The following is a 26,697-nucleotide window of genomic DNA, read 5'->3' on the forward strand; positions in this document are numbered from 1 at the left end:
TTTCCTGCTTAGAATACCCCTGAAATCAATACCTTTGCGCCTCATTGCCACACTGGCTCAAATAAGAGACATCATTTACTGAAAATGACATGCAGGAATACAGGAATACCTCAGGGCATACAGAATGTGGCATGAATCTGTAAGAAAGTGCTCGGATCAAATTTCAGGTCTGCCACTTCCTGGAGACATTGCCTCCAAGACACGCCTCTGTTTATTAATGCTCCCTGGTCATTGCCTTGATGCCCCTTTGAAATTTACATATCCCTCATTGAAGCGCCCTTCAGTTGCTGCCTTATTACAAAGTATCAGGCCAACGCATTCTGCTAATACATTTTGTGGAAACATATTCTCAGGTAATGTGTGACGCTTTTGTACATGGTTTATCTATTAATTTGCATTTTTACCAAATGCCAATGTGAGATCAAATTTTCACAGGTTTATTATTTTATGCATATTATATGTTGAGATACACCAGGTGAGAAGACTGGTCTTTGACAATTACCAAAGGTGTCCAGTGCCTTTAAGAAAAAAAGTTTGATCGTAGAAACATTTTCTGGAAGACCCAAAGGAAAAAATATGAAAAATGGAAACTTTACTGAATTTTGACTGACAACTGGTTTCTATTATATAAGCAAGATGTTTCTGTGCTTAGCAAGTTTTTATGCTTACAGGCTTTTTGAAATTGAGTTGTTTACATAGCCTACCCACTGCCAGGCAATCCACAAAACCTTTTAAACACTTTACGATTTAAGTAAATTATACCAACCTGATCCCTGAACATGCTGCCACCATTTTCTAATGTCCGCAATATGTGAAAGCAATTACAGATTCCAATCATTTTAGAATGAGGCCGGACAATATCGTCGACCAGCCCTCATTCTGTAATAATAATTGCTAGCACTGGAGGAAGTGTTCAACACATGCAACCTACAGGTGTTCTAATGGACAGGCGAACACTTTTATTAAAAACTATTGCAAAATGGGCCAGGTCTCCAGCTAGTATCTCCAGCAGGTACATGTAACTAGCTCTGTCCACTCCTTTTAAGAGGGGAAGTGTCTTTAAAGAAAAAAGGAGATAATTGTAGTCTGGAAGTAATGGGGATGTCATTAATTATTGAAAACTGTAAGGTATTGGTCATCTGGAAATGGCCATACTTCAATTTAACTTCCTCTGTGGTGATTGTAGGGCGACCGGCTGTCAAGACCTGTGAATTGGAGGGTACCCTGCCGAGACTCGTAGGGGGTGCGAAAAACGCTGACAATGGTCCTAGTTATAAAACAGTCCATAAAGTGGCAATTGATTTCAAATAATTAAATGGGTAGGGGGGAATGCCACAAGTGCTTAAGTCATTGGCTACCTGGTAATAATAGTCAGAGTCGGAAAAACAATAAATCTTCAGGTGAAGAAAATATTCATCAGATTTTAACACCATCAGACTTATTGAACAATAACCTTCCACAAACTTCAAAATATTTTGTTCAAACAAGATGTCGAGTACCTTTCCATTCTGATCAAAAATAAATCACTGATAAACCGGAATGTAATATCTTTGTTCTTTTGGCCTTAAAGCAGTGACTACTTCGCAGACTACAACCCCACAGTCTGAATGATATCATTGCTATACTGACAAGACCTATACTCGTATTGTGTTGTCCAAATGTTAGAGTAAAGATCTCGCTAAGCGATAACAATCATCGACAATGAGCTGGACCGGGTCATTTCCTACAGGGGGAATTCCATTCAACAACAGAGTGTGACTTAAAGCCCTGAGTGATCGGACCCTCTTCCGAAATCCAAAGCTGTATGTTTTAAGGTTTTAGCGTCAAAGTCCAACTTGAATTAGACTGCATGTATGTACTCTGCACACACAACGTAAACTCAAGCAGTAAACAGAAAGAAAGAAGGAAAACAACTATTTTCCGGTCGTCCTTTTTTTCCATTTTGTGCAGACCGAACATTGTCTGTGGTAGACTTCTGAAACTGCATTGGAATTTGGTTAATACTCGCCTGAAGCTATATAAATCAATGCTTTTTTATGGATTCTAAATTTTTGCGTTTTGTTCTGATTTAGGATTTGACAACAAAAAAAGTCTGCAGCCGTAAGTTGACTTTTGTGGGTCTATCGACAAGAAATTGTGTACACAAAACCTGGTGAATAACTCAGCACACAAAGCATTTTCAAGATAAAACATGTAGCAGACATTTGGAGCATATCACAAACTTGAATACAGAGGAAATTTACCAGAAGGTTTTTAACTATGAATGGCAAGATTTTAAACTACAAGTAACAACAAAACTTCAGTATATATTCCGTCATTGGTCTTCAAACCCCAGCCTCCTATATGGTACAGAAATTCTCCTAAACGAAATCACTGGGTACACTAAACTGTTTAACTGGAATAATCGCAAACCGAAATTCCTTTTAAAACGGTTTGGTATTGATCATAATTCACGCCTGGAATTTCAACTTTGAGAGGCAGAAAGGCACTTTTCATCTTGAAACTTTGAAGTCGGGCATCAAGGCCATGACCAGGGGCAATGGAGGCCACGGCATCCATTGCCTTCGTGTTTACTTCAAGGCCTAGGAATTTTAACTTCCCAATAAAACTTTTTACCAGAAGCAGACTTTCTCGACAAGAATTTCATCTCAGGTAGGCCTACTGGGCAGAACGTCAAAAAGGAAAGTAATACGGCTTTTAATAAGACGAAACATTTACATGCCCGACGAGAAAAATCATCCAATAAATCTAGGTATAATTTACAGCTCATTCGTACGCATCCTGTGGGGTGTCGCCAAGTGTAGACCCTACGTCAATTTGCATTCCTTTTCCCAAATAAGCGAAGAGCGGCGTCACTGTCACTGCCCAGAGCACTTGAAGAGTCAAGCACTACAGCTCTGGCCCATGAACTCTAGCTATGATTGAAATTACGAGAGTTTGCCTGTTGATGAAAATTGATTTATGTCTAGACCACAAGACTCAGTTGTACAGAAACTGGGGTTCACGCTACGTACACTTTCGATGTCTTTAGAAGAAATAACAACAGAGTTTTGTATTGTATTGGATGGGGGAGATATAACCCCGGGGATGAGATGGTTAATGTGCTGTATGTATGGTAGTTAAATGTTATCATGTCTGGTAGTATGTCAAGATTGTTTACGTGGAGCATTTTAAAACATGATTGTCAAGTGGTAGATAAAACTTATTAGAGATAAGCTGTGAAGAATTCCAAGAATCACATGGAGCACTGTATTATGTACGAAATTGTAAGACTAAAAGTGAATACAACTGTGAAATTTTTTGGATGAAACTATTTTGACATGATGTATTTCTGCTGGCACTGAACACAAGCGCACAAAAAGGTTTATCACGATTCAGAACCGCAATGCGTTGTGGGAAGGAATATGGGGCGGTTTCTATGCAGTTTCTACGACTCGCGCACGCAACGCCTCTCTTTGTGTGGGTTCAACAGCGCCCTCTCTTGATATTTTGCTATTCGCGATAAACCTAATGGATAACTTTCCGTATGGCGCCACCACTTTTTCACTCATTTTTACGAAAAGGGATATATCAATCAGGTAAATTAGATACTATATTATTTTATTTCGAATGAAAAAGTGGTGGCGCCATACGGAAACTTTTCCAACCTAATGACTGTTTCACTCACTTTGAAGGGGATTTTGGTAAATTTTACAGTGAGAATTATTAATCTGGGTTCTGGACTGATTCGGTAAGTATAAACATTGTTGTCATCATTTCATATTCACAAATCCAAAAAGTCCTAAATTAAAGAAAGGAAATTTTATATAATAGAAGAATATTCACACACACAAAGAATGTTATTTTGGGGGATAAAACAATGTTCAGTCTTGGTGCAGATCAACACCCTCACACATTTGGTACAGGCCCAACTAATTAGTTAGTATTCTTAAGTTAAATCATGTTGCCATGGCATGGTGGAGGATTGTTGCCCGGGTAATGAGTAAGACCCAACTGGGAATACTCAACTTGGGGTAGGCAAACTTGAAATGAGTTTTAATAAAATCTTACCAGAAACAGCGGCCTGGGCACGATCCAAGTTACCCAGGGTGATTCGCACAAGACTGGAATTCAGTTTGAGATGTCGTCCACCATCCGTCCCGAGGAGCAAAATACGAACATCCCCTACATGGGCCCTGCTGTCGCAAATCGCAGGGTCTCCGAAACCCGTCACCATCACCTGGTTGTTTTCCATGTCCATCGGCGGGGCGATTTCATGATGCAGGGCGTTTTCACCCTTTAAAACCCGGACAACTTGGATCTCACAGACATACTGTAAAGTTCTAGGTTTCCTCATGACCTTCCCAACAAAACCAGAAAGTACAATATTGGCTATCTCTTCACGTTGCTCGAGGGGCTGTTCGTTGCTGCAGGTCCCCACACCACCGCCGAGAGGCTGCGAGGCCGCCGGCGCGACAGCAAGGAGGAACACGGTCGCCAGCAACACGACGATCAGCATATCCGACGTCGCCATTCCGCTCTACTTCTTCGACGGGGAAAATCACCTTTAAAAACGGTTCCAATCTCGGCAGTCCAATGCCAAGACTAAAAAGCAGTTCAATGGGGTTTAGGAAGCTAAGCTGTTAACGCAGATCGGTGTTTTATTTGATTTTACAGGCGGTGCAAAACGAAAGGGTACGACTGGCCTCTTCGTAACCCCAAAGTTTACCGGGTGTAATGCTCCGCTAGCTACCCACGTCTGAAGTGTCGCGCCTCTAGTGTGTTTAAGCACAGGTGCATTGAACTGGTACCCGGTTACCAGCTGTTGGCCAATGACGAAGGTGTGTAGTAATGCGAAGTCGGGCGATCGGGACCACCCACAAGATTTGCAAAGAAAACTTTAAAACGCGGTTTCGCTGGTGATTACTTTTGCTAACGCCCTCTGTCGTATTGTTATGCAACCACAATGAAATCGCTCACACTCCACAGACAGTTTTTTTTCTTCTAAGTTTTTTATAAGATTATATAACTTAATTTACATCAGAAATAAGTTTAGTCTAAGCTCCTCCATGGTATAAGCATTCCTCCATAATAAGCAAAGAATAAGATTGGATTCTTTTACGAGATTTATTGAAAGCAAACAACCGAATGGAATGAATTGTGATTAGTATTGGTTCGGGTCGCAGCGTAAGATTCAATTCAACTTTATTAGACTAACCAAAAGAGGGCGCAACCTAATAAATAATAGGTTCGAATTTTGATGACGGGCTCAGATACTTAGATGTGTTTTTGGCAGCTTTTGTATCGAATTGACTAACCTGTTAAGACATAAAAAGCCATAATTGTAGCGCAATTAATACCTGAGTTGGATCCTCTTGGTTGGGGAGTCCAACTTGGATGAACTTGATGTACTATTTCTACCTCCAAACCAGAACAAGTGTTTCTGGGACGGCGAAAACTTCCTTGGATGGATGATTGATGTAGGCGGGGCTGTTCGGTTTCAGTGATGTCGGCTGGACGCTCTAGTCTTGGGCGTTGGCCAATATTTACAAGTTCACTAAGGCCTTAAACATGGATTTGTGGAGCAACAGTTTCCAGCATTAGTGGGTGTGCGGAGGAAGGAGATGGCAGACAGACTACTGCTCAGATTGAGTGATTTCTTCTGTTCAAGATTCAATACTGCCCCTGGACTGCGCAAGGTGTCACAGGCGCCATCATTCCTCTCGAACAGGTACCTGTCGGTCTGTGAAAAATTCAACCCAATGTGTACTTTTATTGCAATGCAAATACTAGCTCGTGGAAACAAGCAGAGCTTTCTGTCTGAAACTTCGTGACCGGTACTACAAGCGGCTCTTTCATAACCAATGACACTCCCGAAATGAAATATCCATGTTTTACCCGCAATTTCTATTATCTGCTTCTTGGAATGGCCAACCCCCCAGAGTAACGGGGCCGGCACTGTACTCCTAAAAACTTGACATCTGCGGTCGTAATAGCCCAAGGTATTTCAACAATTCTTTTCTTCATGAAGTCTGTCATTTAGAAGAAGAAAAAGAAAAGAAGAAAGTACTTCTCTTTGTTTTGAACCTGTAAATTGAACCTATAAATTTGTTGCAAAGTTTCAAGGCCTCACAGAAAATTAAAATAAACCATCCAGGAAATAATTGAGAAAGGAGTGCCCGTGGAATGGTTTCCGGTTTAGTTGAGAATCTCGCCTGAATGGGAAACCAGTGTGTCCATTGGGGAGCTGTGAGAATTGAGATATCAGTTAGTCCTGCCCCAGAGTGGAATTACCGTATGCTGACAGATGTACATTGGTTTCATTTGGGTTTGGTTATGATGGCAATTCAAGTAGTATTGTTTGATAACAGTAACTGTTATCAAACAATACTACTTGAATGATAACAGTAACTGTTATCAAACAATACTACTTGAATTGCCATCATAAGTTATCAAACAATACTACTTGAATTGCCATCATAAGTTATCAAACAATACTACTTGAATTGCCATCATAAGTTATCAAACAATACTACTTGAATTGCCATCATAACCAAATAATAAATCAGGGGCCATATCATAAAGTTGTTGCCCCCTGCTTGAAAAATTAATCTCTTTTCTGTTGGCTACTGGGCCCAATTTCATAAGTCACAACAACTCGCTTAACACAGCATATTGCTTAGCAGAATCAAGTTACCATTACATTAAGTTTAGATTGTTGTAGCTGGTGCCTGATTATGCTTAGCAAAACAAATTATCCAGCAGTATTTACTGAGCCAGATTTCATAGGTATAAATAGGTTACTGCTTGACAACATCTCTTTGCTAAGCAATTTTTTGCATTGACCATTGGGCATCTCTCCATAAGTTAATGGCATGGTGTACTTCCCCTACTATGTCTTTATTGTGTTCTGAAATCTGTGTTCTTAAGTGGATGGGGTGTGCTTCAGGAGGAAATGGTGTGTTCAAGTATGAAAACATGAGGGGAACACCCCTCTCCGACATGTTGGGCATGGTATAGCTTGCAACAAGTGCCAAGTTTGACCAAATAATAATTAGTTTTTATAAATAATAAAACAACATCGAAAAGACTAAGATTTTGTTCAATAATGAAGCATTACAATAAACTTACAGTTATTTACCTTTGTTTTATTTCAAAGTAGCAACTTGCAAAAGTACAAAGTAATAACTATCAATTGTTATAAATGGTGCAGTTCACTAGTTTCTGGATAGATGAAAGTATTTTACTTGTAACTGCGAGAAAATAAGGCTTCATTTTTCAGGAAAACCAATGCCATACAGATGTCCATTATTACGCCAAGCATCAAATAAGAGAGGTTTGCGTTTAACTCCATGTGAATATTCCTTTTGAGTAGAGTTGATGCATAAAAGAACCGGTGATTAACGACTCTACGTTACTGTTATTATGGTAGTATTATTACTATCACTATAGAACGGGTGGGTAAGTTGTCACCTACCGCTTCTATTCAGGACCAACACTACTCAAGAATTTCACACAGAGTTACCGCAAACCTGACCTATGCCTTGTCTCAGAAAACTTCACAACTTTGCTTCACAAATGCAGCAAATAAAATAACATAACTGCAGCAAAGGATTATAAGTTTGTAAGATAGACAACATTAGTTGCTGGTATCTATAAGAAAACAGGGCTTTTATTTTTGTTACAATAACAACTCCACAGTTACCAAACATATACAAAACTTGGCTCCCCTTGACTTCACTGTGCAATACATTTTTATATGGCAATATAATAATAAGTAAAGCTTTATTTATAATTTATGTACAATAAATAAACACAACATTTTTCAGATTCAATATCTCTTTGAGAGTCTTTTATACATAAAGTTGAGCATGCATTAATTATAAATGCATGCAAAGTGTTCTTTAGTTATTTTGTTACAGAGAACACTATGAAATATAGGTACAACTACTGAGTTCTCTGTAAGTGTTGCCCTGTCTTGGCCTTGGTGCCCCTTGTCTCGTAGACTGTAAGATCTTCAAGTGAATGTGCCCTTCGGTAGTAGAAACCAGTCTTTAGGAATCTCAGATAAATCGTTTCTCAGATTCATATGTTTTGGGTTGAAAAGTTAAACAAAATCATATTTCTCTAAACGGAATCCTTTCCTTTTCCTTTTCTCGAGTAACTCGTCCTAACTAAGGATGGGTTCAATGCACCCTAATGTCTATGGTTACAAGACTTAACTCGTCCTAAACCCTACGAAAGAAAGAGTTTGGTAAAAGCAACTGGCTGGCGAGGAGTGATAGTTCTAAAATCCAGAAGACATGAGTTGTTATACATAGTATCTACCACTGCCTTGCTGGTTCTGGGTCTGTGATGTTGAGTAGCTGCCGTGACGTTGAGCTTGCTGGGGACTTTGATAACTAGTCTGAAAAATCAAGAGAAAGAAAAAGAAAAAGGGAAGTTAATATATATAGTCGAGTCCAAAAACCTGGCGTGTAATTATTTAAAATGAGGGCTCTAATAACTGATTTGGGCTGTCGACCCCACTTGTAAATCAAAATGGCTGAAAATAACCTACGGCACCCACAACAACTGTTGTGGTGCCCTGTGCTTTTGCTGTGATGCCCTTAAAATTCAAGGCCCGACAATTGAAAATACGATCCGCACTTGAAGTACACAATCTGAGAAATGTATCTGACAATAACGCTCTCAGATTCAAATTTTCAGTTTTGTCCATAACCACATAACTTCAAAGTAAAATATTTCTCAAAATACTTTGAACTATTGAAAGCTGCTTAGCATATTTTAAGTTTTTTTTTGCCATTGTTTCCACTCACCGCATGCTGCTGTGGTTGTGCCTGTTGGTGCTGCTGAGAAGGCTTCTTATGTTGATACATCATAGATTCTTGCTTCCTCTTTGGAGGGTAGTTAGACGACATACTGGGCTGTCGAAAGACAAACAAATGTCAAAATTACCAACAGACAGATCCTGAAGAAGGGTAGTCTTGGCTCAAGAAGTCAGTGATCCTGTCTTAACAGACCTTTTCGCAATGCGACATACTGGGCTGTCGAAGCACAAACAAATACAGAAATTACCAACAGACAGATCCTGAAGAAGGGTAGTCTTGGCTCAAACAAATGCCAGAAATATGAAACCTGCTGCCAACAAACATGATGCGATTCCAAAGTGTTAAACGTATTGACTCACCTTTCCTGGCTGTGCTTGTAAGTGAACCTGGGGCTGAACCTGTGACTGTGAGAGTAACGCCTGCTGTGCGTGGATGGACTGGGGATGAGCACTGCCGATCTGTCTAACATGCTAAAAAGAAGCAGAAACAGAAGTTGAAGTGGGAAGTTGAGATCTACAGATACGAACAAATCAAAGCAATAGATTGATTGGGATACGCAGCCATTTTTGATGTAAAGCAATAAAAACATGCAATCGTGAACTCGCTACGCATGATTCTCATCTTTTAAAGCGTGCACAATTCATCAAAGACGGCGGCCGATGACGCCTATTACAATCCAGACACAAGTCTGTAAGAACCAAACCAAAAGGAATGATAAAACTGCTTGAAGATGTGAAAGAACAAAGGTTGTCGTTCGACTTATGCCACCCAATATCCGGTCAAGTACTCAACTGGACTCCACATATTTGAGTTCTTATTGACTGATTATTATATTGCAGAAACAAGCACTACATGGGCATAGGCAATGAAAATTGGGCAGGTTTAATCAGTCCGGACAGTGCTAGGGTTAAAATGAAATTTCTGCCTCGATTTTGCCGTGTGACATTACCTGGCCCTGCAGCTTGTGTTGGTAATGACCCTGATCCTCAGCATAGGCCCCTTGCTTCACGGACGGATCCACTGTCTGCTGGGGGTGTACAGAAATACTCCCTGCCGGAGCTGGCTGGCCACCGTGCAGATAACCTACCAATAAAAAGGGTGGAGGGTACATTTAAATCCAAAACCTCCTGGAAAACCCTCTTTTTCGACTAAATTGTGCTAGGAGTCCCCTTAGATATTTTTATTATGCTGTTGGTTACTGTCCAGGGTTCAACTTAAAATGGCTACTTTAGCACAAAAAGCAGCTAAGCACAATTAAAATTTGCTTACTAGAAACTAGAAAAAGGTTACCAGCCAAAATAGCTTGCATCCTGAAGTGCAGATTAGCAACTTACGCCGTTGTGAGGGGTTAAAGGAGGTAAAACTATTGTAAGTCGTTGAACTACACAGAGGCCTTGCCTTCTCAAAGATAAATCTTATGATTGTAAAGGCCCGGTCCCACTGCAGCGAGAACGATAATGATAACAACGCCAAGAGAACGCATTCTATTGGTTGAATGAGCGTGTGCGTATTCTGCGCGGAGCAATTCAACCAATAGAACGTGTTCTCTTTGCGTCGTGATCGTTATTGTTCTCACTATCGCTGCAGTGGGACCGGGCCTTAAGAGGAAGAATGTATAATGAAAACAACAGAGGGCCAAGAACTAACCCCTGAGGAACAGTAAAAAGTCAAGTTGAACAGGATTAGAAGGGGGCGTCACCAACACTTACGCTGTTGTTGAACCTGATAACCCTGGGTGTAAGACTCCGGCATCCCCTTCTGCTGCACGGGAACATTGAACCCTGGGTAGGAACTGAACGCCGAATCCCTCCCCTGCTGGTATTTGCCTGGATTGGTTTGGCTGCCTGCCGCATACCCGCCATGCACCGGCTGCTGGCCAGGTGGGTAGCCAGACGCCGACTGGTTGACGTAGCTGGAATTGGCTTGAGATGTGGTGTATGCTTGATGGCCTTGGTGAGAAAAAGAAGCGAGAATTATAAATGCTTTTCAGCATTTCGGGCAATAATGTAATCCAATCAAAGGACGAAGCAATGGTTAAGTGTCTTGCTTAAGGACACAAGTGTCACAACTGGGACTCGAATCCAAACTCATCCAAGTCCAAACTATTTTATGTGGAGTGACATTTGTTCAGTTAGTTTTTTATACGTACCTTGCCTGTATGGGCCGTGGGAGGCCTGCGTCTGCCCGTAAGGACCCTGCGCATATGGACCTTGTTGGACAGGATGCTGAGGGTAAAGCTCAACGACAGGTGGAGACGGACTACGAGTCCTCTTCACTCCCTTAAAACCAGTCAAATAAAATGATTATTATTTTTATGAATATTTATTTGACCTCAACAATACAGGAACAGAAATAAAAAATTATAAGGCAAGTTGAAGAACCATAAAAAAATACACACAAAAAAATGCTTTAAAAAAATGCTGCTTACCAATTGAAATTTGCAGGATACCAGTCACAAATTGTACATGTGACATGGTAGTTTGGCTAGAAAACCTTATTCTGGTAAGCATAATTTTGTTATGCTTAGCTAAGTTTCTGCTCAAGCAGCTGTATGACAAAGAGTTGCTTCAGCAGAAAATATTGCTTAATAATTTTCTGCTTAGCAGAAATGAGCAAGATACCCAGTCACAAACCAGTCACAAACTGCACTTGTGACATGGTAGTTAGGCTTATTCTTGTAAGCGTAATTTGTTACGCTTAGCCGACATTAGGCCCAGATGCTGACTACTTACATGTACTCCTTGTGCAGCACCCTGTGGAGCGGCCGCGGTTCTGTACATATGGCTTTTATCCATCATGCCTGGTCTGGTTTGCATATGGGCACCTGATGGACAGTATGGTAAAAAAAGGGGAAAAAAATTATATTTTCAAGATGAACCATTAGTTTGAGCTATTGTTAGTTATTCATCGCATGAGACCCTAGACACCTTTGGTAATTCAATGTCAAAGACCAGTCTTCTCACTTGGTGTACCTAACATGCATACAATAACAAACCTGTGAAAATTTGAACTCAATTGGTCTGCGAAGTTGCAAGAGAATAATGGAAGAAAAAACACCCTTGTCACACAAGTTGTGTGCTTTCAGATGCTTGAATTCGAGACCCAAAGCTGCGGTCTCGAAATCAATTCAAATATTTTAGTGAGAAATTACTTCTTTCTCAAAAAATACGTTACTTCAGAGGGAGCCGTTTCTCACAATGTTTTTTACTATCAACAGCTCTCCATTGTAATGACCCTGAACAGCAGGTATGAGCTTGACAAAAACACTGAATAACTTGGGGGCGTTTTCTATGAATAATAACAAATTCTTATATAGCGCATTTCACAATAAACCGTATCAATGCGCTTTACATTAGTGCCCTGGTCATTGGGCCAATAAACATCCCTTTAATCTTTCTCAGCTCCCATTAGGGAGTATACAGCCCCGAGCTGCCGTGGCGCTCCGAAGGCTTTTCATTCACAATATCAACCTCTACCCTCGCAGGTACCCATTTATACGCCTGGGTGAAGAGAAGCAATTATAGTAAAGTATCTTGCTCAAGGACTCAAGTGTCACGACCGGGATTCGAACCCACACTCAGGTGACTTAGCACCAGAACTTGAATTCGATGCTCTTAACCACTCGGCCACGACACTCTACACAAAATGTAATGAGCTTGACAAAAATACTGAATAACTTAGAGGGTGTTTTCTATGACCAACTCACCCTGAACAATCATGTGGGGCCCTTGCAAATGCATTGCAGGATGGTACTGCAGTCCCATGGCAGCCATTCGTTCACTGAAAGGTCAAAGGTTAATATTTGCATAAGTAAAGGAAACCAAACCTTCAAATTGACTGTAGAACTATGATGAATTAATAATGATAAATAATGAATCTTGTAAAGCGCTGGTATCTCAAAAAAAATCTATTCACTACGCTATAAAGTGGAAATATTGGTGTAAATAAAAAAATAAAAACCCTTGTTTTCTCACTTTTTTTCCTTGATCATCTGTCGCCGTCTGTTTTCATCCTCGTTAAGAACTTTCTTGAGTTGCAGAAAGAGCTCATGCTTGTCTGTTTTAAGAGACTCTAGCTTGTCCTCCATGGACTTAATCTAAACATTGCGATAAGACGAGACGGAACAGATTTAGTAAATGAGAGTTGGAAAGGAAGGAATCTTTCTCTTGAATGAGCTGCGTCATCACAGACCTCAAATTCAATTGGCACTTCAATTGGACAATCTTAAAAAGGCCTGATGCTTACAGAGGCAACAAATGTGAATGCCTCCATGCCCCCTGGTCATTGCCTTGGTGCCCTTAAAATGCTCCAGTAGAAATTTAAAATTTCCTCATATGGTGTCTTCTACTACTAAGGAAAAAAAACCATGGTGCCCTTGTCCTTTTAAAACATTAAGTAGTGCAGGCCCGTCTTCAAGTATATGGCCAAGACAGGGGATAACAGAGGCCATGCCTTTTTGTGTAAGTCAAGGCATGTCTTATGATCATAGGAGGCGTGTGGTTGTACATGTACATGGTACAGTAAACCCTCAGAAAGTTCCTCCCATATCTAAAACAGAAACTTTCTTCTTTGTCTTCTCTCCAAGTGACTTCTTGGCTAGTACAGTGATTAATTTTGCTTTTCTGAGAGTCCTTGGTGTCAACAACCAGAATAAATTAAATGAAATTGATTAATGATAGAATTCGGCAGATCTCACTGGTTTTACCTGTTCTTTTGTTTCCTCGAGTGATAACGACTCGGCCTCTGCCTTCTTTTGCTGCCGTTCCTGCTCCTCTCGCTTCCTCTCGATTGCTTTATCCGCCTCTTCCTCTTCTGAGAATCAAACACAAAAAAAAACAATGTCAGGAAGAAAAAGTTCTATTTGAACACTTGTCTCTGCCAAGGGGCACCAAGGCCAAGACCAGGGGTAACAGAGGCCACCATTTTTTGTCATTTTTTGGAACAGAAAACGCTCCTATTCTAATCGCAATGTGTGGCCACTCTCCCAGCACACAGCTCTGGGCAGACTCAAGCTCTGGTGTTTCTGATCAGCAGAGAGTGGGTTCGAGTCTGATGCCATATTGAAACGACAACTTTGGCAACAGCTACGGCTAGATCGTGCGCATCTGCCTAATCTTCAAAAGTGGCAGACGCACTGATTAACTGTAGCTGTAGCCGAAGTCGCCCAAGTCTAAAAGCTTACCTTGACGTTTGCGCTCCCGCTCCTTCAGTATGTGATGCTTGAGTGCGGCAGCCATCGCCTGTGTCAATTTGGGCCGGTCCAAAAGGCCTGGCATGGTGCTCTTTTCGGAAAAAGTAGTCAAGCAACTTGTTGGGACCTAAAAACTGAAGAGGAAATCCACAGATGATTGTTATTATTTGGTTACAACTCACAGTTACACCCTTGACATTACTAAATACTAATTTAGTATCGCTAGCCTGGCATAAATTGTCTCATGAAAAATACTATGTCTATGGTATGGGTTAGGAAACACGACTTCTCAACTCCTCAACTTGTGTGGGCTCTGTTTATTTAGTAAATGCGACCTGCTTGTTTGAAAATGAAATGCTTATTATTTCATCTTTTTTCAGATCTGAATACAGTCATTGCATATTGATTTTGAAATAATTTTACAATGCAAGTTTAAAAACTGGGCTGTACTGTTTTACTATACTAAAATTACTTCTCAAACTTCCCGGGGAAAAGCGTTATTTAAAATTAAATAACTTTATAATTTAAACAATAACATTCTACCTCCATGGATTAACAAATAAGTTTTTCTTTATTTTAATTTTATTATTCAATTGTTATAAAATAAAAGTTAAAACAAATTTTACATTCCATTTTTTTTACAAAAAAAATACAACTCATGTAAACAAAAAAAGGTGTAAGTGCAAGGCAAGTTGCAAACAATACAATTAATAAATTATATAATTCCATATTATTGTTCATATATGTTTTTCATTTCAAACTTAAGCCCCATTTAGTTACAGTTAAACACTCAACATTATTTTTATATTTTCTCAAATTTATCACGAAATAGATGAAGTGCAGTTGCAGCCACAAAAAAAGTCAAAGGCGGGCTGAAAATAAAACAAAAGCAGAGAAAAACTACCTTTTTTGAAAAAGAATCAACATATAAATAGCATAGTCACAAAGAACAAAACACACAGTTTGTATAAATGTCTTAGCTTTTTACAATTCCTTACCAAAAAGTGATAAACACCTAAACAAGATTTGCATTCAGGTTGTTTCTCACGGTTCTTGATTCATAAGTCAGGCAGACATCTTTTTCACGAAAAGACCGTACCTTTACATCTTCGGCAAGCTTCGGCCATATCCGAATTTCGCGAAATTTGTTTTATTTAAAATTTTAACGCAAATTATTTAACTGTTTTTTTTACTCAAATATAGCAAAAATAAATAGTTTAGTGGGCAAAGTTTTATACTTTGTTCATAAAGCAAGCAAATTAAATTTAAAAAATTAAAGTGAATAGTAACACACTTCGGGTATTTTCGGATCAGCGTAATCGATTCGGTTAACATCGGCCTTTTTTAACTGCATCAGAAAACAAAATGCCGGGGGTAGGTTACACTCGGAAAACTATCATAAATAGTAGAACTTTAATAATGTCTTGCTTATTTGAAATTGAAACCGATAATTATTTCCTATTTTGAGTTAACATTTAGTTCACCATAACTTCAAAATGTCATTTTTAAAAGCGTGAAATTGCCGTTCAAACTTGTCGCAGCGTGTGTTGAATTTCGCAACGTGTATCCACATGCGGTAAAGCGCGCCCTCATTGACCACGTTTTTAGCATGTGATTTTGCATTTAATCGGTGTAATTCTGTGTTTTGTGATAAATTTCGATTATAACTTGGTGCTATCTTTAATTATGCATGTTTCAAGGCTGTAATTTGTATATCCACGCCACACCCAAAACAAAAAAGCTTAATCCCTCAACACTCTTTTTTTTCTTAAAATAAATATTAAAATATAAAAATTAAAATTGAAAAAAATTGCAATGCGCTGGCAAGTTAACAAGTTAACATCTTATCATTTGACTCTGTGACTTTCATATGGACCTTAATAGTGCCAATCAATACGCTCAGTTGATGTTTTTGAATGTCCGAAAGGCATTGTGGGAAGGGAAAGGAGGCATCCCATGGAGAAAAACTTTGCCTTGGCTATTGCAGGCCACTAATTATTCTTCTGCTCGGTCCTTTTTGGGTTGGTGAGCAGTTTGCAACAACTAATTATTTTTAAATTTAGGGCATCTCTTATTCTATCTATTTGTTTATTTACTTTTTGCTGACTGATTTTTCCGCAGATGAAGAAAGCAGTCAAGCCTAAGGGTGGCAAGGCCCAGCCAAGCAAGGGAGGAAAGAAGAAGAAGCAGATCCGCCATTTCACCATTGACTGCACCCTGCCAGTTGAAGATGGCATCATGGATGCAGCAAACTTCGTAAGTGGACGGAAATCTCCCGAACATTCCGTAAAATCTACTCCGCTGTAGTAGACCAATAGCAAGACAGTTTTTTTAAGAACAAACTCTACCTGGCAAGTGGATACACACATGGTGTTACCGCAAACCAAATAATATAGAAATTGCTTGACTCAGTTTACCTAACACCCATTTCAGACAGGCGCTCCAGAGTCGCACCGAACCAAATTCTGAAGTAATTACATGAAAAGTTTGGCGTATGAAACAGTTTAGGAGAGACTGGATGCGCTATAAGTTGAAAGATCAACTGTTGCAGTCGTTTGGAATGATTCTGGAGCATCGTGGTTTCAGACGTTGATCTTGTCATAAGCTGAGCCAATGAAAAAGTCAAGTTTATTTGGGTCGACCTACAGACACTCTTAATCTATTTGGTTCGGTCGCCTGTCTGAAATGGTTGGGATAGCGCTCCTGCTTGTTTCACTGTTTCATGCCTGGAAGTTCATCTTAGAGAGGGCATAGCCATTTTCATTTTGCAAAAGGCACCAGGGCATAGAAAGGGCATTTGAGGCCATGGCTTTACGGCCTTCATGATAATCCAGGCCTGGGTCGGTTTGAGGTGCTATGCTCTTTTTTAGCCTGAAATGCTTTTTTAACAATAATATACACAAACTTTTAATAATATTTTTGTTCAAACAATTCATGGGGTTATATTTTCATCAATGAGTTAATTTCCTAGAGAATGTATGAATAAACGCACTAACAGTTTCTTAACGGTCTAGGGTTCCAACTTCCCTAGTCCAATCTAGGGACACCTTCCCTAAAGAAGGCACTTTCTTCAGTGCAGGGGTTAGGGTTTTCTTCCCTAACCTCCCTTGTCTTTTTGCCTCCATGTGAACACCCTCTACAGGAGACGTTCTTGCAGGATCGTATCAAGGTTGAAGGCAAGACCAAGAACTTTGGCAACAGCGTCAGCATCGAACGCAAGAAGAGCAAGATCACAGTGACCTCTGACATCGCCTTCTCCAAGAGGTGTGTACCATTAGTAGGGTTTGCCGTTTCAGTGCCTAGCCAGCAGGACCAACTAGTTTGCTATTTCACTAGTCCACATTTCACCCTCAAACAAGTCCCCCCCCCCCTCCCTGAACTAAATTAAGTCAGTCCCAACCCAATATCATATAATCAGCCCGGTGTTTATATCCGGTTTTCCTCGACATTCAAATGACTGAGAACATTTCTATTCCCCCTGGACAGGATGCCAGTCCATCGATTTGGCCTGTACCCATTTTTACTGGAAGGACTAAATTGTGGACTGATCAGGCCAGGATTCGAACCCAGATTCTGTTCATTACAGAAATTCAGTCCAATCAACCTAGAACGCTCGGTCATGGTCCCTAAACTAAGATATTGACAAAATAGGGAAAGCCTATTTTATAAAGCTGTGGTGAGAAGGAGAGATTTCTTGATGAATGTTCATAGTGTTTTATGTTATTATCGTTGTGTGTGTCTTCTCTTCTCCCACAAACAGGTATCTGAAATACCTCACCAAGAAATACCTTAAGAAGAACAACCTCCGTGATTGGCTGAGAGTCGTCGCCTCCGACAAAGACACCTACGACCTGCGCTACTTCCAGATTAACCAGGAAGAAGAAGATGAGGAAGACGAGGATTAAGCCATCATCGATCGAGGAACCACAAACGAGTGCCACGCCCAATTCTCATTCTGTTTATCTACTTTAAAAGAAAGACAAAACTGCCGACATTCGTTTAAAAAAGTCATGAATACCTTTTTAAAAAGTCTAGTGTGGGGCTTTTGACAGAATGAGCGAAGATTTTCCTCAGGTACTTTGAGTTTTCTATTGTTTTGAAACATTACAGTTGAGCAATTCCAATTGTTGCGTTTTTAAGATTGGAGTTCATTGTTTACTTTTGGGGTTGGGTTTGGGATGGGGTAGGTGCGTACTGGTTTCTAAGGTTTTAAACCCCAAATAAGATCGTTATCCCAATTTTGGGTGAATCTGTCAAGGGTTTGAGCATGACTGTTAAAAGCAACTATGCAGGATTGAAAACAGAAGATCACAATAAATTATAATTGGCAGTGCTTTAAATGGTTGTTTTGATTGATTTTATTTTATTGTTGATTTTGTCTGTTTTTGTAGCCTTGTCCAAGGCTCTTTCTGCAGGCACCGGCCCGCTCTGAAACCACAAACTGCGTAGCTACTATACTGCAAGGTGTATAAACAGTACTTGATACTAAGGCATAGTTTTTTGAGGTTTTTCAACCACAAACAACGAGGCTTCGTTCGTACGTGGTTTGAAAACCTTGAAAAACCATGCTCTGACCCCATGGTATCAAGTACAGTATATCAAATACCCAGTACTGTGCCAGTACATGGATCTATGCAGCGCGTCGTCCAACACTACGTGGTGAATTCAGAGTGGGCTGGTGCTTGCATAAAGAACTTTGGACAACGCTACTGTTTTTTTTTTGGGGGGTAGACGCTTTTAACCTACACAATAACAATGGTTTTAGTACATGAGCACAATGACAGCGTTTTATAGCACTATTGTGGATTACTCAAAATATTGGTTGGCATAAAACAACTTGGTAACGAGCAATAGAGAGCTGTTGATGTTATAAAACAAAGTGAGAATTTCCCACTTAGAATATGTGAATTTAAATCGAGACATTGTTTTTACGCTAACAATTCTTTTGAGTAATTGCCAACGGTGTCCAGTACCTTCATACGGACCAATATTAATGGCGTAAACACTGGTGAAAAAAAATTTGAAAGGAATGCATTAATTGTGAAGTAGGGTTTGAAATGATTGGGAAATAGTGATGGGCGACCGGTGTTTACCTACTAGAGTTCTAAATGACGTAAAACTATAACTTGATTGGGCGAGGGGTATTTACTCGACTTCAAAATGACGTCAAACTAAAACTACAACTTAATTTATTTTTGAAATGGGTAAAAACACCACCCAGCCAGGGCAAGTGTGTACAACGAGCAAGTTTGAGTTGGCACTAATAGTTGACCACTGACCGGCAACGTACATGCGTAGTGCGACCTCATTCGAAGGACTCGCTTTAAGAGGTCTAGTTAACATTCCACCTTTTCACTTAGTGTCACTGGTTCCCCTCTGCGCTTTACTCATGTTAAGGAACATGCTGTTGGGACCAATGAAGAAACCATTGGCTCGAAGCTGGTTCCAAATGGTCATACCTCCATGGCCAACCACAGTAGTCAACCAATGGTTGACCAGCCTGGGTTCGAGTGCAAATGGTCAACCTTTAGTTAGCCATTGTGCACACTTGAACTTGCTCCAAGTTGTATGTTTTAAACTCATACAAATGAACTGTAAGAAAGCCGTCTGAGAAGCAAAACAATGATTGGAGGGGGGGGCTTATAGTATATTTCACCTCAATGAATCAGGTGCACTACACTAAAAATTATTTCCCAAGCCTCTTGAGAGTAGGCTAGCATTTGCCGTAGCCTTATCCAATCAAAGCCGAAAACGAACGAGGTTGAACAAACTCGTAAACCATGCTTCGACCCCACGGTATCAAGTACCTGCGCCACACCAAATCAGAAGCACGACCTCTGTTGGCTGATTTATTCCGTAGCTCGACCCCGCGCGAGATCGGACGAGATTGAGCGAGAAGCTGTCAAGCGGGAAAATTCACCACCATGGCCACTGCTCTGTATCTGGAACAGTACCTAGACAGTAAGCAAAAATGTCTTTATATTTGAATAATGTTATTAATTTACATACATGTGTATAGCTTAGATACTGTAGAGTGCATATGAACTGAAATTTGTGGGTGGTACGTTGATTTGGGTGTACAAATCCTCGCTGACGAATACCTAATTACGTATTCACTTTTCGTAAATAAAATAACGTTGTCGTTGGTCGTTAAACATGCCGACGCACACACAGCAGAGCACTAATCGATCTATGCATAGCAAAAAAACATTGCAGTGTTGCACGCTGCAGTTAACTGGAAGTGGTAACCGTTGTGTTGTTGCAGTGTGTCCCCCTGACTGAATTTTGGAATGGTAGGACATGGAATGAAGCATGACTCCCAGAGTCCCAGTAGTACAGTAGTCACAAGCAGTGTTTTTTTTTACATGAAAAAATACCTCCATTTTTGGAAGTGGGGGGGGGGGGGGGGGGAGGGGAGGGGAAAACTTGAATTGAATGGGGTAGGTGGAGGGGGGTTCCTAGACTTATGAAAGAGGGAGGTTCAGTCCGCTATCGTCTAGACTCTAGCTAGCGGAACGAACCTCGTCATAGTTCTATCTCTTAACATTTGCGCATTTTAAAATGTAAAAAACAATTCATCAGTTAGCATGAGCATAAGATGGACAGTAACCTTAGTTTTATAGTTACTGTGTGCACATGTCATTGCCAATGACTTGTGTCACGTACGTATGTGGGTTGGTGAGGGGGGGGGGGAGGGCAAGAAGAGGGGCATGAATTCGCCACTGCCCCGAATCCCCACTGGCTGCCCCCTCCCCTGGGCCCTCAGCTTTTAATTTAAACTTGACCGCAGTGCAGGCCCAAAGACAAATTTTTTTGTTTAGCAGCAGTGAAAGCAATGCACCAAATCATAGTTGCAGTTATGGGCTTGAAATCTTTCATCTAACATCTGTGGACAAATTGAGAATTGAGTTGTTTTGGTCGACAGGTATAGAGAACCTACCCTTTGAGCTGCAAAGAAACTTCACTTTGATGCGAGATCTGGACCAGCGTGCGCAAGGTTGGTATTTAAAATACTACTCAAATTTTAGTCTGAAAAGTTTCAAATTAGGCTTATACTTTTGTAATTACTCCAAATAGAAATGAACATAAAATTATCCTGTGGAACATTTTTTATACCCCTTGGGAGTCCCTGGGAGTTTATACCCCATGACTACCTCAGTGCCTTAGAACAAACTAAGAGTAACAATAAATATAATTATGAATAGTAGCCTTGTGGATACAACCATGTCATGTGTAAATCTCTTTTTAGGGAGTGCTGGTTCTGAAAAGAGCCAGTTTGGTCTCAACGTTGTTTTGAACAAACTGTTGATTTGGGCACTCTATCAATTTATTTTTCTCATTTTCTTCCGTAAGATTTATCTCAAGATATTGATAAAGAGACGGGTTTGTACATTGGCAATGTCAAAACGTGGACACCAGACGAACGGGTGGATGCTCTCAAGAAGATCGAGAAGGCATTCGCGAAGAGCAGGGAGTTCAATGACGACAAAGTGCAGCTTGCTATGCAGACGTATGAAATGGTATAGCTTCCTCTTCCCCTTCAACCCTTAACCAACCCAAACCCATCAAAATTAGGGCTTGGACCTTAAAGCCAGTGGACACTATTGGTAATTGTCAAACACTCGCCTTCACAGTTGGTGTATCCCAACATATGCATAAAACAACAAACCTGTGAAAACTTGAGCTCAATCGGTCATCGAACTTCGGTCAGTCAAAAACACCCTTGTCACACGAAGTTGTGTGCGTTTAGATGGTTGATTTCGAGACCTCAAGTTCCAAATCTGAGGTCTCGAAATCAAATTCATGGAAAATTACTTCTTTCTCGTAAACTATGGCGCTTCAGAGGGAGCCGTTTCTCGCAATGTTTTATACCATCAACCTCTCCCCATTACTCCGCACCAAGAAAGGTTTTATGCTAATAGTTATTTTGAGTAATTACCAATAGTGTCCACTGCCTTTATCAATGGCTATTGGTTAACTGTTTAACATGTTAATTGTAACCGTAATTCTGTTGGACTAATGACTGCACTAGCTGACTGATTATGCTAGTCTTGGGATCAAGTAAACATGAGTCCAATGCCAGTCTTGAACTTCGCTCTTGACGGGGCACAGCAAATTTCCTCTAGTAAGGGGCACTTATGGGTAAAATGTAAATTTGTATTGGAACCATACAGAAAGCACCACAGCAAAAGCACAGGGCACCATGGCAGTTACTGTGGGTGCCGTGGGTTAATTCGAGGCCTGCCAGTAGTTTGGATGTTAATTGCTAAGTTTGAAGCGCAAGTTGGACATCTTACCAGAGTTCAGAAATCTCAGCACTTGGCCAGTATCTTAAGCCCTGGAAATGAGTGTTGTTCCAAGCACACACTTCGTGAAGATTTACCAGTGTAGTCTTACGCTTTTGAAATCAAGTCATGACGATCTGATGTTTTGAATTTGTACTACTCTTGTCACCACTTGTATTCCTGTATTCCTTGTGTAATCCCATCAGGTCGATAAGCACATACGAAGGCTCGATGCGGACCTCGCTCGGTTTGAGCAGGAGCTGAAGGAGCGGAACATCGAGCAGATAACAGACTATGACAGCTCCTCTGGGCGGGACAACAAGAAGAAAGGACGAGGACGAACCGCCGAGAAATCTGTCAAGAAGAGTCTGAAGAAAGGCCGAGTGTCTGACGATGAGACGCCGAAGCAATCCAGGAAGAAGTTGAAGACGTCAACGGCAGGCCAGTAAGTAGAATTTAGACGACAAAATATATTTCTTGGGTTTTTGGAAAAGTTTTAATCCTGTACAAATGTAGATGTAGGCAATAAAACTAACTTGTGGAACTTTTATTTCAAAAACTGGGCGTGTTTTCAAGATATTCTTCTAAATGCCTGACGTCACGGCCACTGTTGTCTTGGTCTTGGCCTTGGTGCCCCTACAAATACGAATTTCTTATGTGACAGTGCCCTCCACAAAGCTCCCAACTTATATTCCCAGGTTATCTAGGGAGAGACATTGTCTAGTTGGTAAGACACTACTCTAGAATTTCAAAGGTTGGGGGTTTAAATCCCCACCGAGTTTTATGTTTGTGATTTTGTTTTCTCAAAGAACTCAGCAACGTTCTGCGCTAACAACTTAGGTGTAAGGGTAATACCAAATTAATAAAGTGTACACATTCTTTTTCCTGAAGGGTCGTAGCTCCGATTTTAACCCTTCCAACTGTGATGAATTCACCGTCCGATGTACTAGACATGCCAGTGGATCCAAATGAGCCGACGTATTGTCTGTGCCACCAAGTTTCCTATGGAGAGATGATTGGATGCGATAACCAAGACGTAAGTGTTGTGGCGTGTCATGGCCGAACGGTTAAGAGCACCGGATTCAAGCTCTGGTGTTTGATCAGCAGAGTGTGGGTTCAAATCCCGGTTGTGACACTTGCTACATAAAATTGGGGAGGTAGTCCTTTCTGCTCTACCGGCCAGGCTTCCGACTGATGATACCCAAGCCTACATTCGTATGGACTGTGAAAGGGGTAACCCTGTTTCAGTCCTAGGAGTAGGTGGCAACGGCCTCTGGAAAAAAATAATTGTAGCCCACACATTATAATGGCCTTCAGGCCTTGTGTGTCAGGCGACTTGCATCAAAAAATAAAATAAAAAAAGCAGCAGGCCAGAGAGGCAACGAAGGCGATTGCCTCCATGCCCCCTGGTCACTGTCTTGGTGCCCTTGAAATGCTCCCGTAAGAAATTTACCATTTCCTCATAGGGTGCCCTTTAATAACAAGAAAATGCCTAAGTGCCCTTGCCCTTTCAAAAACGAAGCATACAGACTCGAGCAAGAAACAGGGTTCAAGTGTTGACTTGGTGTTTACTATAATAAGCAATGATCAAGATTTAAATGGTTGTTGTTTTATTAGTGTGTTTTTTTTTTTGGGGGGGGGCTATGTAGTATTACGTCCAGTACAAATTAAAAATACCTACTGTTAAAATCTTCTACTGACTTCAAAGATTTGAAGGGCGAGTCTATTCAATAACAAATATGAACAACTTGTCAAATATATTTGAACTAAATTGATTCCATTTTGTTTACTCAACAGTGCCCGATTGAGTGGTTCCACTTTGCTTGCGTCGGGCTGACCACAAAACCAAAAGGAAAATGGTGAGTAAGATGTTCTCATTTCTCAGTCAGATTAAGGCTATATCTAAAATTATCATCTACAGCTACGGCTACGGCTGTTGCCAAGTGTGTTGCTTAGGATGGCCTATACAATTACTTCAACGAATGATGACATCGCCATCTAGCCATAGATCGTGATGTGTAGTGACCTATTCCGAAACAGCCTAGTTTAGCCAAAATTGTAACCGGGGCAAACAGCTAGCATAGACCAAGGTGCTAAGCCTAGTTAATGTCTTGATGCAAAATTAATTTTGATGTCATATTTCTCTTTGCATTCCTATAATAATCCATAGTCTCAGGTTTTCAAGACGCTACAAATTGTATTGATTTTCTCATCATTTCCTCGCAGGTTTTGCCCGAGGTGTACCCCGGATAAGAAGAAGAAATGACCAACAAGAGAGAGGGTCTGGCAGGCAACAGTTTGAAAGTCTTTCCATTTCACGAGCCTTCAATGGCCAACAAATAATCATCATCACCGTGGCTGACGAATACCTGGGTCAAGTAAACACAAGGATCAATGGTTAACGAGTGTTTGTTCAATGACGTACAGGGGCCTCTTTGAGAGAAATGTAAATTTCTACCAATACAATTTAAGGGGCACCAAGGCAATGACCAGGGGCAAGCAGTCTCTATTCATTGTATCGGACATTGCTCTTAAAATCTAAATTGCAGATGGCTTCATATTCAAACTGGCCCTGCCCATTGTTTATTTTTATTAGTGTGTTTTTTTTCTCTCTTTTTTTTTAAACATTAGTCGGTTATTTAAAATTCATTGAAATTGTCTTCTCACGAATTTGAGTTTTATTGTTAACTGTAAATATATCACTGACAAAAACTTATTTTTTTAAATAATGCCAGATGAACAAATGGTGTGCCACTTGTTCCGATTCAAAATGAATATTTCATACTGTTGTAAATAATGTAAAGAAACAAGATTATTTTTTAGTTATTTCAAGTGTAACAGTTTACGTCATTTTGTCAAGAGTTTGTTTTCATATACTAAGGGGAGGTACAGTATCAGTTGGTGAATAAACTATAGCACCTCAGCAAGTTATATTTGTATGGAAGCTTTCTACTATCATCTTCAAACGGTGTAAAAAGCTTAATGTCAATCTGTGGACATTGTGTTTTAAGTAAAACAAACAGTACCCTAACCCTTTAAGAAATTGTCACTCAGATCAACAAAACATTTGATTGTACCTTCCCTTCATGAAAAGTTTGAAGTTCTGTATTTTGTAGTTCGTAAATTTGATAGGTTGATGTTGTATTCTTGAAATGTTGAACTGGATCAAAAACGTCATTTTTTTTTGAATTTTTTTTTTTATTCAGTTTTGTAAGTTAGGAATCAAAAGCTTGCAATGTGGGGGACACACTCACACAAACTCCTCACACAATACTCTTGTTGAAGCATGGAATTCCCTGCTTCTTAAGCGATAATCCTTTGCTTATGGTAAGCAGAGCCGGGGAACAGACTTTTCTATTACACCGGCTTCCTTGTCAATCTAAATTTGAGACAATGCAAGAATGAAAAAAAAGCAATTCCACAATTTGCATTTAGAAATATTAGAATGAAATTGGCATGAGTTTATATGCCCTCAATATAAAATCTATTTTTGTTTCATGGTTCTTATTACCGCGGAATTCTTCGCATGGATAAAGCACGGAGTGTCTGAGGTAGCTGTTTAAAGGCAGTGGACACTATTGGTAATTACTCAAAAGAATTATTAGCATAAAACCTTTTTTGTTGACGAGTAATGGGGAGAGGTTGATGGTATAAAACATTGTGAGAAACGGTTCCTTCTGAAGTGCCATTGGTACGAGAAAGAAGTAATTTTCCACAAATTTGATTTCAATACCTCAGATTTAGAACTTGAGGTCTCGAAATCAACCATCTAAACGCACACAACTTTGTGTGACAAGTTGTTTTTTTCTTTCATTATTATCTTGCAACTTAGATGACCAATTGAGCTCAAATTTTCACAGGTTTGTTATTTTATGCATATGTTGAGATACACCAACTGTGAAGGCTAGTCTTTGACAATTACCAATAGTGTCCACTGCCTTTAAAGGCCCGGTCACACAGGCCCCGATAACGAGAATGAAAACGAGAATGATAAAAATGCCCACCCTTGATTAGTTGAATAAGCGTGGGCGTATTCTGCTAGGAGCAATTTAACCAATAGAATGCGTTCCCTTTGCATCGTGATTGTTATCATTTTCGTTATTGCTGCAGTGTGACTCTGCCTTTAGCCAAGTTATTGCACACAAGCAAAATGTCCTTGCCAACTTGTGAAATATGCTTAGCTTAAGCAGAATTTTGTAAAACGTTCCCAGATCAACTATATTAAATACAGAAAGGTTTGCGGTAACACCATGTAATGACGATCTCTAATGAGTTGGGGTGGTTCTTAAAAGAACCGTTGGTTTCAAATCAACGTTTTGATCAGTATTCTCTGATCGTCTTCTGGAGAAAGCTCCGGTTCTTTTCAGAACCACCCCAACTCATTAGAGATAGTCATTACATGGTGTTACCG

The 26,697-nt window shown here is 40.2% G+C and overlaps 4 protein-coding genes across 5 annotated transcripts; 2 read left to right on the plus strand and 2 right to left on the minus strand.

Annotated features, from left to right (window-relative positions):
• Window positions 1-4,003: 4,003 nt before the first annotated feature.
• On the minus strand, window positions 4,004-5,475 carry LOC117302654 (agrin-like). Its single transcript, XM_033786636.1, has 2 exons — window positions 5,340-5,475; window positions 4,004-4,519 (listed from the first exon to the last, which is right to left on the minus strand). Exon 2 carries the CDS (start codon window positions 4,511-4,513, stop codon window positions 4,004-4,006), a length of 510 nt encoding a protein of 169 aa, XP_033642527.1. The 5' UTR covers window positions 4,514-4,519; window positions 5,340-5,475.
• Window positions 5,476-7,106: 1,631 nt separating this feature from the next.
• LOC117302384 (G protein pathway suppressor 2-like) lies at window positions 7,107-15,083 on the minus strand. 2 transcript variants are annotated; one of them, XM_033786313.1, is made up of 12 exons: window positions 15,000-15,083; window positions 13,993-14,135; window positions 13,516-13,622; window positions 12,785-12,906; window positions 12,517-12,590; window positions 11,543-11,634; window positions 10,960-11,089; window positions 10,520-10,759; window positions 9,760-9,893; window positions 9,170-9,280; window positions 8,799-8,906; window positions 7,107-8,386 (listed from the first exon to the last, which is right to left on the minus strand). In XM_033786313.1, exons 2-12 carry the CDS (start codon window positions 14,084-14,086, stop codon window positions 8,291-8,293), a joined length of 1,308 nt encoding a protein of 435 aa, XP_033642204.1. In that variant the 5' UTR covers window positions 14,087-14,135; window positions 15,000-15,083; the 3' UTR covers window positions 7,107-8,290. The 2 variants fall into 2 exon arrangements, with proteins under 2 accessions (XP_033642204.1, XP_033642205.1); XM_033786314.1 differs by lacking the exons at window positions 7,107-8,386; window positions 8,799-8,906 and adding an exon at window positions 8,954-9,026.
• Window positions 15,084-15,322: 239 nt separating this feature from the next.
• On the plus strand, window positions 15,323-18,341 carry LOC117302385 (60S ribosomal protein L22-like). The gene is made up of 4 exons (XM_033786315.1): window positions 15,323-15,375; window positions 16,123-16,257; window positions 17,144-17,265; window positions 17,762-18,341. The coding sequence occupies exons 1-4, from the start codon at window positions 15,367-15,369 to the stop codon at window positions 17,904-17,906; spliced, it is 411 nt and encodes a 136-aa protein (XP_033642206.1). The 5' UTR covers window positions 15,323-15,366; the 3' UTR covers window positions 17,907-18,341.
• A 1,541-nt stretch (window positions 18,342-19,882) lies between these two features.
• On the plus strand, window positions 19,883-25,910 carry LOC117302744 (inhibitor of growth protein 4-like). The gene is made up of 7 exons (XM_033786759.1): window positions 19,883-19,962; window positions 20,927-20,998; window positions 21,355-21,521; window positions 22,493-22,731; window positions 23,178-23,322; window positions 24,084-24,145; window positions 24,513-25,910. Exons 1-7 carry the CDS (start codon window positions 19,926-19,928, stop codon window positions 24,550-24,552), a joined length of 762 nt encoding a protein of 253 aa, XP_033642650.1. The 5' UTR covers window positions 19,883-19,925; the 3' UTR covers window positions 24,553-25,910.
• Window positions 25,911-26,697: the final 787 nt, after the last annotated feature.

Source organism: Asterias rubens, chromosome 18 (genome assembly GCF_902459465.1).
Source record: "Asterias rubens chromosome 18, eAstRub1.3, whole genome shotgun sequence".
Taxonomy (NCBI): Eukaryota; Metazoa; Echinodermata; class Asteroidea; order Forcipulatida; family Asteriidae; genus Asterias; species Asterias rubens.